The sequence below is a fragment of the Acanthopagrus latus genome, chromosome 4 (assembly GCF_904848185.1).
Source record: "Acanthopagrus latus isolate v.2019 chromosome 4, fAcaLat1.1, whole genome shotgun sequence".
Classification (NCBI taxonomy): Eukaryota; Metazoa; Chordata; class Actinopteri; order Spariformes; family Sparidae; genus Acanthopagrus; species Acanthopagrus latus.
Genome location: NC_051042.1, coordinates 4713424 through 4730145, shown reverse-complemented (window position 1 = coordinate 4730145; position 16722 = coordinate 4713424). Strand labels below are relative to the sequence as shown.

Below are 16722 nucleotides of genomic sequence, written 5' to 3'. Positions count from 1 at the left end.
AAAAATGTCATCATGTAGACATCTGTTGTAGCAGAGAGTTGTGCACTGACACTGTCCCACACGTTTCCAACAGTGTTCACAGCCAGAAAAACAACGTATTGTTTTTTAAGGTAACAGCGTGTTTCATTTGGTCGCCTGTCGCTTCAGCTTCCAGTGAAACACCAGATGATTCGTCAGAGACTGAGCAAGAAAGTTGGTGACCGTGACTTAACATAACGGGAATACAATTTCATAACATTACCTCGTCTGTTAACACTTCTGCCTGAGTCAGATCAGATAGATTTTCACTGGCAGTGGTGGTTGTTTCACAAGGAAGACAACAACTCCTATGATCCTGCACTCCTTCATGACATCATCAAGCCATCCATCCATCTTCTTCCACTTATCCAGGGTCAGTTTGTGGTGGCAGCAGGCTAATAAGAGTATTCCAGATGTCCCTCTCCCCAGCAACGCTTTCTAGATCCTCCTGGGGATCCTCCAAAGGGAGGCGCCCAGGAGGCATGACCCACTCCGAGCTGTCTCTGGATGTCTGAGCTCCTCACCCTATCTCTACAGCTGAGCCTGGCCACCATACAGAGGAAACACACTTGTATCTGTGATGTCATTCATTCTGTCAGTACCCAAAGCTCACGTCCATAGGTAAGGGTTGGAGTGTAGATCGACTGGTAAATCGAAAGCTTCGCCCTCTGGTCAGATTACTTCTGTACACTCATGATCAAGATTTTCTTTTTACATGTATCCTCATATCATCATTAGAATCCAGTAATCAAACATCCAATCGTTGCACTGAAAATACGTAACAATGCCACTCAAGTGCTGCAATTGTGTAGTCACCATAATTTAGCTTCAAGCTGCGAGTATAAAGCAGAGAAGAGGAGCAGCTAAAGACTGCGCATTGGTTAACTCACTTCTTTATAATGTCACATCTCCAGATTCCAACTTGTAGTCATATGATCTCATGAATCCAGCTGACTTACAACATGACTCTGAAGCCACAGAGGGCTTTTTACCACTTTGTTCACGTATTTAATAGACACCTAAGATATGTATAAAGATATACATAGACATTTAAAACTACTCAATAAGTTTCACAGTTAGTGTTTATGGATGTAGCAAATGAGAAAATGACACTTTGCCAACTTTAAGGTAGATTAATATAAACACTGACATCTTGACAATGTGTTGCCTCAGCGATGGTGGCACTTTGGCAGCAGAGCTACATTTTAACGACAATATAAAAGTGCACATTATTATTTTAAATTTATGTGACAGGGTAAATCTTTTTCAGGGAGGTGTTTCTGTGCAGACACATTAGTCATCATTAAATAGCCCGTGTTTTAAAAGCAGCACATGCTCCATAAATACTGAAGATCATCACCAAGTTTTATGAACTGTTCTGGTACCTTAAATTAATCTGCTAATAGCTGGCGGTTCATTAACAGATAAGACATTGCATGTATGGTCTGACTGATTTGTTCTGTCTGTCTTCAGTCTGCTGCTGGTGACTAACAGGAGCAGATGACGGGTTGGCAGGAGGACGGAGTGTGATATTAAACTGAGGTGACAGTCTCTGAGGAGGGTGGACTATTTGCCACCAAGTCTGAAGCTCAAGATTCACTCACACACACACACACACACACACACACACACAGGAGTCAAATGCAGCAGGAATTCTTGACAGCTTCCTTTTAAGGTCATGGTGGGAGCCGTGAACGCTGCCAGGGCGATGTCGTCTTTAAGCTAAATGATGATGCTGGAAATAGTGATGCTCGTTTTCTATTAGCACGAGAAAGCGTGTGGATCGTACATTAAAGATTCAAATGAGTGTGTTGTACTAAAAAACTAGAAAACGCTCCTTCACTGCAACCCAAACTGCGAGGAGTGTTTGGGTCAGTGTAGTTTGAGTCAAAACATGGTGGAAACAGAGATTATACACTCAAAGCCGACTACACCCACAGCTCCACCAAACACACTCAAACAGCTCGGACTCTGTTTACACAGTGGAGGCTTAATGTTCAAGGGAACACACTCTGCATCGTATATAATTGGTTGTGATTCTCGCTCTTAACTTCAAAGACCGGGAGGGCTGCGGTTCAAGGGTCAAAGGCTCGCCTGTTGCCCAAATGCCCCCCAATTTCCTGTTTTGTCTGGCGCTGGGAGCGTAAAGGGATCTAAAATGTGAAGGCCATGTTCTGCTGGAGCCGATGAGACAAAAGGCTCCACTCCCCTTCTGTTCACTATCTCTTGCAGAGTTGGGAAGTAATGAAGTACAAATACTGAAGTCGATTTTTCAGGTATCTGTACTTTACTTGAGTATTTTGACTTTTGCTCCCTACATCCGAACACAAACATTTGAACTGTCTCTTCCTCGCATTTTCAAAACAGCCTCCTTACTGTAGTTTGATGCTTTTGGGGAGAATTATGGATTATTTTTATTTTGCCTCATCGCACACAGCCTTCCAAACATCACGTGACGGTGCATATCACACAGGGCAGATGTAGGGGGATGAAATGATGTACGAAGACAGAAACAGACAGAGAGGGAGACTGGAACGGGGAGAAAAGGCGTGTTTGTCTCGTATCTGCAGAGAATTTCATATCTTCTCACTTTCTTGCTGTTCGGACGCTTTACCAACCAAAATGTGACGTCCTGGGAACTAACTATCTTTGTGGTGCATTTAGGAACAGCTAGGACAAATCCTAATGATTCTACCTTAAAGTTTAATAGTCTTTTATTAAACGTAATTATATTAACATGACGTAAGCTTGTGTTAGCTTTGCACAGAAATGGCCAGTAGAAATGTCATTCAGAGGGAAACTTTTTACTTTGATGCTCTGAGGACATTTCAGAGCCTGTACTTCAGTACTTTTACTGGAGTAATGAAGTTGAATCAGTCCTTCAGAGTCTTTTTTTTGTGCTCGAGTATCACAGAGAGGCGTATACTTCTGCCACCTCTGATCTCTTGTGAGCATTTATTTTTACTCTTAAACAGTTAGAACGTGGGTTCGTGTAGGTTATAGCATGTAAGGCTGCACACAAAAGCCTGGAAAATGGAATGTAGCCTCAACTCCTTTATTTCATCTTGTCAGGATGAACCATTTTTTTTACTGCCATGGTAAACAAGAACCTCTCTCTCCCACTCCTTTCTTTTCTCTCCGTCTTAAATCAGCAGTCAGGACAGGTCCTCTCACATGCAGCACGCTATCTTAAGAGACACTTCTCTACTTTGTACTGCACCCCAAAGTTAGAGCAGAGACAATTTCATGTTTGGGAACATTTGCACATGAAAAAACAATCATGTGCTCTCTTTGGTTGAGATAAACACATGAAAAATCCTCATTTCTGCACATCCTCCTCCAGAAAACAGAGTGCATATGTGACTTTTTGAGGGGGTGGGGTAACGTGCAAGCGAGTGTCCCCAGTGCTAAATTACACTGCAGCATGGTCCCTCTCAAAGCCCACATCTGGGATTGGCCTTGACAACTGGATGCCGGGCTGCTCTAATTTTGGTTACTTTGTTTATAACCCTATAATAGAGACAGTACAGGACCACAGGGCTGGAATGAAGGAGGGCAAAGTAAAAGCAGTCATTTTGTAGAAGCTTGTGGGGATAAAGACATTTGAGGAAAAGTCAAAAGACTTGTTTGAATTCCTGAATGTATTAGATTAACAAAAACTTTGTAGCTGCAGCGCTGGTTTGTTTCTTTTTAACAGGATTCACACCATCGCAGAGATTCTCCTTCAAACCAGCAGCCTGCAGGTCGGAGCTTGTTGAGTTGGGTAAGCACGAATGTAATAATAATGAGAAATCTGTAATTATATCGGGAGCAGATCTGGGCTTAGCCAGCCCACTCACTCTCTTTGGAGTCTGAGCATGAACATAATCACTGAATACACTTTGTCAACACGGGATAGACAGAATAAAGTCACTTAGAAGACTTGAAAATAAACATTTACACCTCCCCCCGAGGACAAGGCTCAGCTCACCGGATGGAAACACAAATGCTGAATGTAGCTGCGGTCGACGTTTCTCCAGTATCTCGGGATTAAACTGTCATCTAAATGCTGATTTGTCAAATCTGATATTAAAGATCTAATCCCAAATATGTGAGCCGATTTAGGAGCCATTGAGGAAGGACAGGTGATGATGTGTGGAGCTCTGCAGCCTGAACCTTAATGCGACGTCCATCTTAGTTAACATGTCCACATCTCATATTGAAAAATAAACTGAACAACCTATTTGCCTTCTCAAACCTGGAACTGCCAAGGAGGCTGCAGTGCGTACATCTCCAGGACTGACTATAACTCATTTCAATTCAAATATTGGCCAGAAAATGAAATTAAGACTAAATTAGGTGTTATTTCTGTGGTCTCACAGAATCTCACAGTTGATCAAAGCATGTCACTGTCCATTTATAACCACAAATATCCGGATGTGGTGACTTTTTGTTCTCAGATAAATTGAAGGACTACATGACTGGATCAATAGCACCCTCCCAACACACTGTATCAACAGAAAGTTAATCAAAAATCGTCTTAATGATCAAATATTTGAGTCATTTTTCAAGCTAAATAATTTGATTTGGGGGAATTTTATTAGCAGATAAGCAATCTGAATCAGTGCCGACTGCCACAAAACAAAACGGACAATTGGTGCTTTAGTATTCTCAATAAGATGTTCATGCTGTGATACAAATGTCAGGAACTATATTTTATTACCTCCAATGAAAGAAGTTATTTTTATAAATGAGTGGACTGTTATAGAGTTTTGCCCAACCAAAACAGTGATTGAAAGGCATAATTAGTTGCATGTGAACATGAAGGAATAAGTAAATATGATTGAAAAAGTTTTAGAAAACAAAACATGAACTTAAAGTATTAAATAGGAGGCTTAAAGTCAAATGTTTCTATGACATTAGAACCTCTCACAATGTCAGAGAAGTTTTCAGGTGGACTCAGCCATTTGAATCCATTCAGCCTCCTTGGATAATGGAAAATAATTAAGTACTTTTAAGTCATGACTGAGGGCCTAACGAAACAGGCACACTGAGGATTTTTCACAACAAAATAAACTTCTTCAAGAACATATAATGATCAAACTTTTATTGCAAAACTTGATTTACATCCAGTTGAGATAAGACTGAACAGCTTACAAACAAAATATCTCGGCTCTGTAATGAAGGCTCGCCGATGAATTCGGTTACATTTTTGAGCAATAAAATTAAATAAAAGGAAAAGATGTGGCCGGACAGATAGTGCCTCTGACAGAATGAATTCAGTCGGCTGTGGTTTTGACTCACTTTGTCGTTGTTGTATCGGAGGGTCGTTCCCACGAGAATATCTGATGGAAATCTGCACTGTGATGGGACTGTGCAGCAGTAAAACCCTCAAATCTCTGCATGAGGACAAACGATATTTGGATTGTGACATTATCTAAATAGGGATGATTTCATTTCATAATTTAGGGAGAAATTTGATTACAGGAGAAAGCAGAAAGAAAACAAACATGGAAAACAAGATCCCATAGTATCAGATTCAGATCGACTTTAACTCAATAACAACATTTCTTCCTAAATAACTTATGAGTCCCTCACTATCTGTATATTAGATTCTGTGTATAAAAAAATACTGCTCCGTCTGCTCCGCAGCATCAGAATCTCTTCATCTGTCTGCGTTCTTGTCTTCTCTGCTTCTTCTCATTCACTTCCTCTGGTGCTGACGGACTTTCTGCCATAAACCAGGGGCCCAGGAAGTTCACCCACAGCAGGTGCAGGGCTCTGGCCGGGGCCTGACACACACACAGAGGACGAGATCAAATTATGAGACATGAATCACAGAAATATAACGGCAAACTAAAAGGAGAACATGTTCTGCACAAGCTCTTACCAGCAGCCAAAGATACCAGAAATAAGAGGAGATGGTGCTGAGGACTTGTACTATGGCTGTGAGCAGGATGACGTCCTTCAGGTGCCTAAAGTCACAACAAACACACAATAAATGATCGTTTTTCTACGCACACACAAGAGGCACTTTGTGCTCTTCAGCAAGGAAAGACAAGACAAAACTTTAAATGTTGTGTTAAATGGCATTAAAACAAACCAAAACCAAGCCAAATCAATGTTTAAAGATTATAATAAATGGCATTTAGGATAGAAACAAAAGCAAGCAAATACATAATTAGGATTTTAAAAAGGTACAGTAAACAGTAATATTTTAAGCCCTTATCTTAATGAGACTGTTTGAGCATGGAAAGCACCACCTTCCTATGAGCACCAACTGGGATTTCAACATTTATTTCTCGTTAAACTGGGTGATATTCAGTCTGAAGGCCTAAGATGTCTTTTCACCCTCCATAGAACCAGCTAAACTCAGTTACATCGTGTCACAATCACAAATTTCTGCCGTCATTTTTAGAATGTGTTCATTTGTAGATTTAAAAAGAGAAGATATTGATTAGTGCTAATGTGTTTTCCATATTTTTATTTCTCATATTTCACAGGTAGGCGAAATGTGGTCTTCATAAAGATGTAATGAGTTAATGTTTCAATAAAATCTCCTGAACATGGAACTACAGAAGCTGAGAGCTGTCTGCAAGATGCTTCCAGGACAATAAGAGGAGCAGTTCTATAGTAAAATAAGACATTGTGCTAACTGCTTTAATGTTCACGCACGAGTACTCAAGCGTTACAGCGCTGACAACCTCAAACCGAGACTTGTGGAGTGAGGAGTACATGGGATGGCAGAGCAGCTGCTCACTAATCAGACTGGTGGTTAGATCTCTGACCCCTGCGGTGAAATGGCATTCAAAAATAGTTTGTCGCAGGGTTTGTAATAGAGACGTTTTTCCATCTTCTACAGAGTGCAAATAATAGTCCATTTTCATTCTGGCTCCATATTTCTCAGCTGAAGCATCCAGCGTCGTAAATACCTGTGAATCCTCTGAATGTGAATGTTTGATCAAACATTTTAAATAATCTGTGAAAAGACTTCCACTTGTGTTTTTTACAGTGCACGTTGACAAAATATGGTCTCTCTCATCCTGATATATTTGTTTTCTGGGGATGACTCACTCTGCCATTCCCTGCTCCATGTTTAAGTCGATTCCTCCATCCAGGAGACTTCCATCCTCAGCAAACACCGGCTTGGCCATAGCCGACATGGAGCGGTAGCTCCCGACATACACTGCTAGTGCAAACATGAGCAGAAGCTACAGGAGGAATACAAGGTTTAGGTTAGCACCAGGAAGGGTTTGATATCACAGGAAAATTCATTAGATATCTGGATATGTGGATATTAAATCACCTTGTAAAAATACACTCACCCATGTCCAAAATGTAGATGAACTGTAGAAAACCAGGAGATTTACAGCAGCATATATTGCCTGCAAAGGACAAGCAGGAACCTTTAAGTTACTAATAAATTAGTCGATCAACTGAAAACTACTTTGCAACTATTTTGATAATCCATTTACAAAAACAAAAAATGTCAAACGTCAACTGGTTCCAAAGACTGCAGCATCCCGCCTCTTGACATTTAAACATTTCACAACACAAACGCAGCGTTGATGTTCTTACATTAGCTCCGAGGATGACTCTTGTGTAGAACTTCAGCGTTGCCTCGTTCTCCTCATAGATCTGCTTCTTTCCCTTCGTGCCAACTTTACCTTTGGGCTGTTGGGTGAAACACAGAGATCAGTTTTAGTGACATCAGACTGGTTTTCAACCATATTAACCAATGAATGCATTTTGAGTAAAAGCAGGTGCAAAACAGGTGTTTCAGACATGCCTCTCTGATGGTACTCTGACAGACCTCCTGCTTTCTGAAGGCAGTAAATGGATCAGACATTGTCACTATTTACACTCAGTAATAATAACTGAGATCTCACTTAACTTTCCACACTGGAAGTTTTCGGTGTGATGTTCCTGACTGAAAATTTCTGTAAAAGGGGATGAAAGCGATTGCTTTCGTCATCTTATTTTAAGGAGGTTGTGTTTTCACCCCTGTCTGTTGGAAGATGGTTCTCGGCCCACAATGGATGCTGATAACTTTTAGTGTGGATTCTGATAACGGAACGGATCCAGGTATTTATAGTCTCAATTTCTGTAAAATTGTAAGGCAGAGATGTTTGTCCACATTGTTTGTGAAGTTCTCAAGGAATGATGCACAGATCTTATAAAGAAATATCAGGAGTATGTATGTGGCATCAACAAGTGAGTATAATCTGATGCAGATCCTGGGTCTGGTGTGCTTAAATTGCGGTTAAAGGAGCATTCTGTAGTTTGCAGAGGAAATTTCAATCATTAGAGAAAGATCTTCACTGACTGATTTTTTTACCTACTGAAACTAAATACACAAACTCTATTTGTTTTTTACAATGACTAAATAAACGTAATCTCATACTACTGTTTATATGTGGCGGACCCTGCCACCTCTCTAGCTTCGAACAGGTTTCTGGGACCTTATTTTTCTCTGACAACAGCTTGTTTATTTAGTTATGAATGAGTTTGTATCATTACTTCATTTATATTGCAAATGTTAAAATTATTTTCCAAACTACACCATTAAAGAAAACTCAGTGCTGAGTGCCATTCAAGTGAAACATTTAACTCTAGATTCCCTTTTTTGTGTGTAAAAATGAGTTGAATAGATTCAAACAAAACTTTGTACAGCTGAACATTTAATCAAAATATTATCGAGATTGTAATATAGCCACCTGCAAAGTCTGAACTGCAGAAGGTGAATGTGTCAGATATGTACCTGTCACAATATGTCTTAATAAATGAAACACTGTGGCACTACAGAGATGCCTTCAAATCATAATGTCCAGATGTGAGGGGACGTGCTTGTTTGGCGCATCATCATTTTTTACAGTGAAGATGTAATACAAAAATGTCCATGCTTACTAAATCATGACACATATAGAACTCACAATAAGTAGATGTAAATGTAGATGTTCATTGGCAATGGTAGTACCCTGTCACACGGTTGTATACCGTAAATACAACGTATGATGTTTAATGAAATCATGCTATTAAATCTAAAGTCTGGGTGTGACTGAACCTGCTTAGATGATCTGTGTAGCATTCTGGCGTGTCGTAGCTGTGGTTCAGCTTTGTGAAACATTCAGTCTGTAGAAGAAGCTGCCATCAATCAGATAAGATACTTATTACTGTAACGTAGCAGTGAATGTAGAAGTGACTCATGTGTCAGTGGTGCAGCTGCATGTGTGAGCTTCTCTCACCGCCATCGGCTCTCTGACCCGCTGCTGCTGATCTCTTCCTCGGCCTCTTCTTTGACATCGACCTGTGACCCGCCGCCGCTCCTCTCCGTTTGTTGTATTACAGCATCAAAAATCAAACTCTAAAGTCTATCAGCGGTGGAATTGCTTGTAACACATCAGCATTTGGGATTTCTGGGAATCAACATATCCGGCGCATGAATATGTCGTCATCAACTCCGCGTCCTCCAGTGTTGCGACAGATGGGGGAGTTTGGCGCCAGTGCGCCATCTGCTGGTCACTTCTAATACACCCTTATTAGGCAAAGTAATGCTATTTTTATTTTATTTTTAGTCTTTAATAAAATAGAAACAACAACGTAGCAAAGACACTGCACCTATACGATTAATATTATTCTGTATAAAAAACGCTTTCCCACTTTCTACGCGAAGTGAAATGCCGCCTTTCTCGCTTCAAACAGTGTTCTGGGGACCTCATTTTCCCCTGAGAATAGCTTGTTCACTCAGTTATGGGAAACACAAATATTTAGGTTTTGTATTATTACCTCATGTGCCTTAGTTTGAATATCTTCTCCTCAAAACTACACAGTGCTCCTCATAGCAGACAGTCCCCTTAATTTGACGTTCTGAATTTAGTCAGACCTGTGGGTATTGATAAAGGGTCTGATGTAATGAAAAAAGGGGGGGGGGGATAATCTTAAAACAATCCGTACTCCTAGTTTAATACACTTATAGAGGGGTCGTAAAGAGATGGGGGCGCCATTTTCATTTTCCCTCCTCCATACGGTTTTTGTCTCTCTCGGCCGCCGTAGCCTGAACAGCAGCAGAGGCACTCGGGCGCTTTCCAAACATCAACACGGGAGGCTGCTCCTCTGCTCCTGTCTTTGTATCGGTCAGCAGGCTTCCGCTTGCTTAATACTAGCTAATCAAATGATAGCGCAGTTAAAGAGTCAGTCTCATTCTTAAACTGACAGTTTAAGGCACAACATGGACTATCTGCTGCAGGTGAAAATAGGCGCCCTGATCGGGTTACTTCTTTTAACTTTGTTTTTCGGTTTCATCCCTGCTCGAGTCAAGTGGTTCAGAGACACAAACGGGACAGGTAAGTTGACACTAATAAAACACAAGCAGCTGTTAGCGTTTGCTTGGTGTTCAGCATGATAGTAGACTGAGCGGTTACAATTATGTAGTCCTTCAGTGAAGATGGGGCATTAACATTACCCTTAAATCTCAGTGAAAATGTGGTGTATGGCGAATGTTTCACTTTGATGTTGCTTTAGTCCAATGCCGAATTACAAAGAGGACACTCACTGATCATTTGCACTTTTCGTTCTTTGTCTACGGCTTGTTAAGAGTTCGGAATGAACAAGCCATTCTTAAATCGCTAGAAGTTTGAATTAAGTTTGGCGTTTAGGTGCCGCCTCAGACTAGCAAAAGGAACAGTCTGTAGACAGTGGTCTCCCCTGCCCTCTGTCTCATTGAATCACATATTTAAGAGTAGATAGGGTTGTAAGGGCTATGAACTGTGACACAAAAAAAACATTGCGAAAGAGTTAACAGAGTGGTAGTAGACTGGAGGGGTTTCAGTCACTGATCATAAGTCAAACAAACAGCATTAAGAGCAAAAACACATTTTTTTGTTTGCTTTAATGTTGTGTTTACTCAGGACATTTCCATGTGGCTTATTTAGCAACCTCACACTGCTAACTGTTTCGTTCACCATTATATTGTTACTGTCAACCTTAATCTGTCATGTTTAACCCTCCTGGCTCCCCTGGGCTTGAGTCACCTGATTGGGATGAATTCCTGAAGCCTAAAGCCTCCTAACACATGATCACATACATTTAATCTTATGTATGTAACAAGCCAGCACTTTGTCTGTCGCTGGTGAACCTTTGCCTTTTTAAGTGGAAGTGAGAGTATCATTTCTCTCCGTCACACCTCGTGGGTTTTTATGCTCTTCACTCAGTCATTTGGACTTTCCTGCTTTCAAAATCATGAGGTGTCACATGATCTTCCAGCAGTTATTAAAATTTTGGAAGGAGTGGCAGTGACTTCAATTTGAGTGTCATGTCTGAGCTGTACAATCATCTCTCCAGTTATAAACTAATTAAGTAATAAATGTGATGTTTTCGTGGCAATTTAAAAATGTGAAATGCTCCATTAATTCACATGGAGAATCATGACAGGTTCACTTTTTTTCCATAGCAATGCAGACGTTCAGAGTAATACATGAGTAAAGTTAGGAAAATTTGTTCTGCAGTTCATGGCATTTGTCTCTAGTAGGTGAATGTTCCATGTGTTCATTTGCAGAAACCCACCGCACAGTTCTGAGTCTCATCAGCTGTTTTGCTGGGGGTGTTTTCCTGGCGGCATGTTTGCTCGATATCATTCCAGATTATCTCTCAGACATCCACGCCGAGCTGGATGCTCGGATGGTGGAGGTACGTCTGAGTATGGACTGCATGTCTGAACTGTTTTTGTTGTATTATTTTTATTGTAAATCAATCATGTAACAATTACTTTGATATATCTATTCATCATTTAGTCTATAAAATGTCAGAAGTTGTGAAAAATTTGCATCTCAGAGCCCAAAGTTGACCTCTTTAAATCACTTGTTCAGTCTGATCAGCAGTCCGAAACACCCAAAATCCACAATTATATAAATCACATTATTCTATAAAACCTGGCTAATCCTCGTATTTGATGTTTGGTGTTTATTACTTGATAATTAACTTTAAAACATTTTTCTTGTGTGTAATTCTGTTGACAAACCGTCCAACAAACATGCACAGGTGAAATCCAAACCTCCCTGGTGGAGGTAATAACTATCATTATAATCATATTTGTTTAATATCATATGTCATGAATGTATATTTTCTGAGATGGTTATTGTACCATGAAACTCTCACACCGTTCCAACCCTTGCTATTTATTCTTTAAGAAATGAAAGCCAAAATTAAGTAACAAGTGATCCATAATTACCACCCAAGATATTGTTCAACAATGTAACAGCTATTCCAGTTACATAGCATTTTTAGATATTCTCTCCTTGATCACCGTGGGTCTTTATAGACATCCTGTGCCATAATCTGTTTCCAGTCTCTGTTCTCTAATTTGTTTCTTTATCAAACTGCAGGCTGACTAATCTGACCTGTTGGTCTCAAAACAGACCACTTTCCCCCTTCCAGAGTTCATCATGGCTGCCGGCTTCTTCACCGTCCTCATCCTGGAGAGAATCGTCATGAACTGTCGGGAGATGCGAGGGGCTGCAGAGGAGAGGGCGCCCCTGATATCAGACAACAGAAATGGGCACGGACATGGTCACGGAACAAGTCCTGATCTGGAGGGCAGCGGCCACCACGTCCATGTTGACTTTCAGGCTCATTCCTCCTTTCGTTCCCTCATGCTCTTCCTCTCCCTCTCGCTCCACTCGGTCTTTGAGGGTCTTGCAATCGGCCTGCAGAGCACTGACTCAAAGGTAAGGAGATCAAAAAGTATGTCATCTGATGTTAAAAGGGTCTTGTGTGGACCTTTATTGTATAAGAAACAGGAAGCCACTCCATCATCCAAATTCCCCGGACCCTAATCAGATGAAGCATCCGATGGACATGCCAGTACAATACCAATCCATGGAGGCCCCACCTAGAAACAGATAGGACTCAAGGAGTCTGCCACCAATGCCCTGGTGTCAGACACCACAGACTCACTCAAGAAGTTCTGTTTCCATGCCACGGTGGGTCAGAGCCAGGTCCAATCTACAGTGGTGCCTCCATAGATCAGACTAGTTTCCAGCACATGCCACGGGTGCTCGATCAAATAAATACTGTAAATGCATATCTAAAATTCTCCAGAGATCTTTTAAATCTGCCCAAAGTTCCACAGAATTCAGAACCGAGGGGCTCCTTAGAGTTTCAGGAGCTGCTCAGGGAGCGTACGTGACACAATATTACATTAGTGATCAGAAGGAAATCAGACAGAACAGCCTGAATGTATGTAATTTGGTTAAAGCGATGAGAGGATTTTTTCCCAGAGTTAAACCCTGATAAATGCCTTCAGACAGACCTTTTTTATGCTTTTGGTAAACATAATGTCAAACACAGATATAATAAGTGTGTATGGCACAGATACTCAAGTTGTTTTTTCTGCGCAGGGACAACTTTTGAAAAATGACACGAGGTCTGGGGCCAGTTATCAAACTTACATTATGGAATTCCACTATTGAACATTTATTAATTGGTATCAACAAACAAAAACAACGGGTTTGAAGAACATAATCATGATCCAATAGGCGTCCAGGAATTAATCAAAACTAAGTGAGTAAAGGAATGAGGAGGCGCCTTTCTCCAAGCTCTGTCTGATGGAATCGTCTTCTCTTTCAGTTTATAGCTTCAGGACGCTTTGACAGGAAGGAATCTCGCTGTCATGCGAGTCTGGTCTTCTAGTCATAAGACTGCCAAAACAGTCAGCATAGTTTCAGTGTGTACAACATACAACAGTGTGTTTGTGTGTTTTCAGCTGTAAATGTACTACACTCTTTCAAAATAAGATATATATATATATATATATATATATATATATAGATATAGATATAGATATAGATATAGATATAGATATATATAGATATGTGTGTATATATCGTAGAAAGGAAACAAATCTCGAAATAGACACAATATAATAAAACACCTAAGTGTGCCATGCTGTGGATTAAATGCAGAACACACTTCAGTTTAATGGACTGATTCTGTATACTGCAGTGATGTAGTACCATCCAGAGGATGTGGTCAGCACACACTCACATCACTGTTGGATATTTAACAGATGCAAACAAGCAACCAGCAGTCAGACGGACAACAACAAAAATGAACTATTTTGTATGTATTGACCCATACGTTTTAAGTTTTATATTACTTACACATATTAACAAACAAGTTGCCCACATTACGATCACTGGAAAAAGCAAGCTGACGTATCTATGATGCTCGGAAGAGGCTGACTAGTTTTCTATTGGCCTGTTATTACAAAATTGGATTTCGAGACAGCACGACTGGAGGCCTTTACATATTATGCATGAAAACAGTTTAGGCCATATGCTGCGCTCATTAGATAACTGGACTTACTGACTGGAACACAGGAAACCTTCATGACAACGTTCATGCTCCACCTCCACCACCACCTCGAGCAGCAGCAGAGAACAGCTGTGCTCACGTCACATTCATCATCTGAGCCTGCATCAGCAATGATTAGCTTGAAAGAGGTCATGTGAGACGTAGGATCCACATTTTGCTATTCTGATTATTTTAGGATTCAAATTCAAACAGAGCAGTGTCAACTAGAACACTAGCTGCTAATCTAAAGATCACAAAATAGTTTTATTATCGTACAGTATGGCTCTTTTGGCATTATTGATCTTACATCGTGCATTGATTGGCCTACATCTAAAAATTGTTGTATGTTTTTATATAATTTTCTGGCAAATGAGATGATAAACAAATTACCGTTGAACCATGACAATGAAAAAATTAGATCGCCTCATTGATAAATCAGATATACATGCAGTGCATGCATTTTTTGCAGGCTGTTTCTTAACTGACCATTATGTAAAAGCTATTGAAGCAATAAAACCATGATTCTCTTTGTTTTCTCCAGGTTTTAGAGATCTGCATCGCTATACTCGTCCACAAGAGCATCATAGTGTTCAGCCTGTCAGTGAAGCTGGTCCAGAGCGCAGTGCCTCCGTTATGGGTGGCCGCTTATATCGGTGTGTTCGCATTGATGTCACCTATAGGCATCGCCATCGGCATCAGTGTGATGGAGGCTCAGCTAGCGGCTGGAATGCTAATCCAGGCCGTCCTGGAGGGGCTCGCTGCCGGGACATTTGTTTACATCACCTTTCTGGAGATCCTCCCACATGAGCTTAACTCACCTGGGAAGCAGCTTCTCAAGGTGCTCTTCATCCTGCTTGGCTTCAGCGTCATGGCCGCTCTGACATTTCTGGGCTGAGAGCAAGTCATCGTTGAGTTGGCACATCTGTCAGGATGTGACCGGGATGCTTTGTGCCAACTACTGCAGCTCCCACAAGTTAGTGGGTGACTTTTGTACAGAAAGACAAACTGTCCTCCTTAGAAAAGAAGAAGTAGGTTTACTGACGCAATGTTACACCCAACTCTGGAGTTTAATCATCAAAGAAGCCTGACAACAGATCTATGTTTTATTGCGTTCATGGTACTTTTAAAACGTTATGTGTATATGATTAGTTTTTTTAGAGGATTTTATTCAAAGAGGAAACACTTTCTGCAAACTTTTGCAGAACAACTGAGAGAATCACAGGGGAAAGAGGTGTGTTATCACTGAGTCTCTTCATTTATCACTTGTTTTTAAACCAGCCTGCAAACAGTCTCTGACCTTTGACACTATTGAGGGAACTACTAGAAACAAAGGGCTGCGCTACACGTGCATAATACCTTGTCATTAATTCAATCATGTCAGCACATCAGTACCTCCAGATCATTAATGTTTACATTTTATTTTCAATTAATTCAAACCGGGAGCTTCCATTTCCCAAAAAGCACTGTTTGTGCCTTCACTTTTGTTTTTTTAAATGTTGCTTCCACTGACCCAGATTTATTTGTTAAACACTGGCATTTTAGTGCAATTCTTAGTTTTTTTCTCTGGAGAATCAATCAAAATGTCATATATTCATCCACTACACTAATGTAAATGTAAACTGACTTCCTCATGCCTTAAGAAGTTTTATGCCAAAAAGAGAGAGACAACAATGACAAAATATGTGGGATTTGTTTTTATTCTGTTTGCACTTTTTTAATAAAGAAGCAGTGATGTTGTCCACAATTTTAAACAAGCTGATCACGGTAGACTCTGTCCTTGTTTAGTCCGTTCTGTTTGCACACTGCTTCGTCCTGCTTCCTCCTGCTGCACACTGCTGCGTACTGCAAACATAGACAAAATGCTGCTTTATTAACACACCTCTCTATGCAGAGTGATTTAAGGTCTCTAATTTGATTGAAACTTTAAATTTCAGCACAGAGAGAAGTGAGAGATAGAATTCTGCAAACTGATACCTGTTAACAATGCTTAAAGCAGCTTTCATTGATTAATCAGTTAGTCTATAAAATGTCTAAGAAATTGGGAAAAATACTTTTCCTGGGTCCCCAGAGCCCTAAGTTACGTCTTCAAATTGCTTCTTTTGTCCAACTGACAGTCCAAAACTCAAAGACTCTTCATTTACTGTCATAACTGACAAGAAAAGGAGCAAATGTAAGACGCTGCAACCAGCGATAATTTCATATTTTTGCTTAAAAAATTTCTTGTAAAAAATGTAACTAGTTTTCTTTCTATCAACTAACCAATTAATCGATGCAGCTCTAATTTGCATCAAGAAATCACACCAAGTAGGACACCACAGTAAAGTAATTCATTTTTTCTTAAACTGAAGCGTGGGCCAATCCACACATGTATAATGA

General features: G+C 40.4%; 2 protein-coding genes across 2 annotated transcripts; one reads left to right on the top strand and one right to left on the bottom strand.

The window, feature by feature from the left end:
* Positions 1-5087: 5087 nt before the first annotated feature.
* Positions 5088-9452, bottom strand: tmem208 (transmembrane protein 208). Its single transcript, XM_037095290.1, has 6 exons — positions 9243-9452; positions 7576-7671; positions 7323-7382; positions 7072-7208; positions 5888-5972; positions 5088-5789 (listed from the first exon to the last, which is right to left on the bottom strand). The coding sequence occupies exons 1-6, from the start codon at positions 9246-9248 to the stop codon at positions 5652-5654; spliced, it is 522 nt and encodes a 173-aa protein (XP_036951185.1). The 5' UTR covers positions 9249-9452; the 3' UTR covers positions 5088-5651.
* Positions 9453-10036: 584 nt separating this feature from the next.
* slc39a1 (solute carrier family 39 member 1) lies at positions 10037-16099 on the top strand. The gene is made up of 4 exons (XM_037095289.1): positions 10037-10340; positions 11552-11682; positions 12411-12719; positions 14888-16099. The coding sequence occupies exons 1-4, from the start codon at positions 10226-10228 to the stop codon at positions 15239-15241; spliced, it is 909 nt and encodes a 302-aa protein (XP_036951184.1). The 5' UTR covers positions 10037-10225; the 3' UTR covers positions 15242-16099.
* The last annotated feature ends 623 nt before the right edge of the window (positions 16100-16722 follow it).

Coding starts and splice junctions, on each gene's coding strand:
- tmem208 (XM_037095290.1), bottom strand. Junction 7,383..7,575: donor GAGTCATCCTCGGAGCTAAT/GTAAGAACATCA, acceptor TGTCCTTTGCAG/GCAATATATGCTGCTGTAAA. Junction 7,209..7,322: donor CATCTACATTTTGGACATGG/GTGAGTGTATTT, acceptor TTCCTCCTGTAG/CTTCTGCTCATGTTTGCACT.
- slc39a1 (XM_037095289.1), top strand. CDS start 10,226: ATGGACTATCTGCTGCAGGTGAAAATAGGCGCCCTGATCGGGTTACTT. Junction 10,341..11,551: donor CAGAGACACAAACGGGACAG/GTAAGTTGACAC, acceptor GTTCATTTGCAG/AAACCCACCGCACAGTTCTG. Junction 12,720..14,887: donor TGCAGAGCACTGACTCAAAG/GTAAGGAGATCA, acceptor TGTTTTCTCCAG/GTTTTAGAGATCTGCATCGC.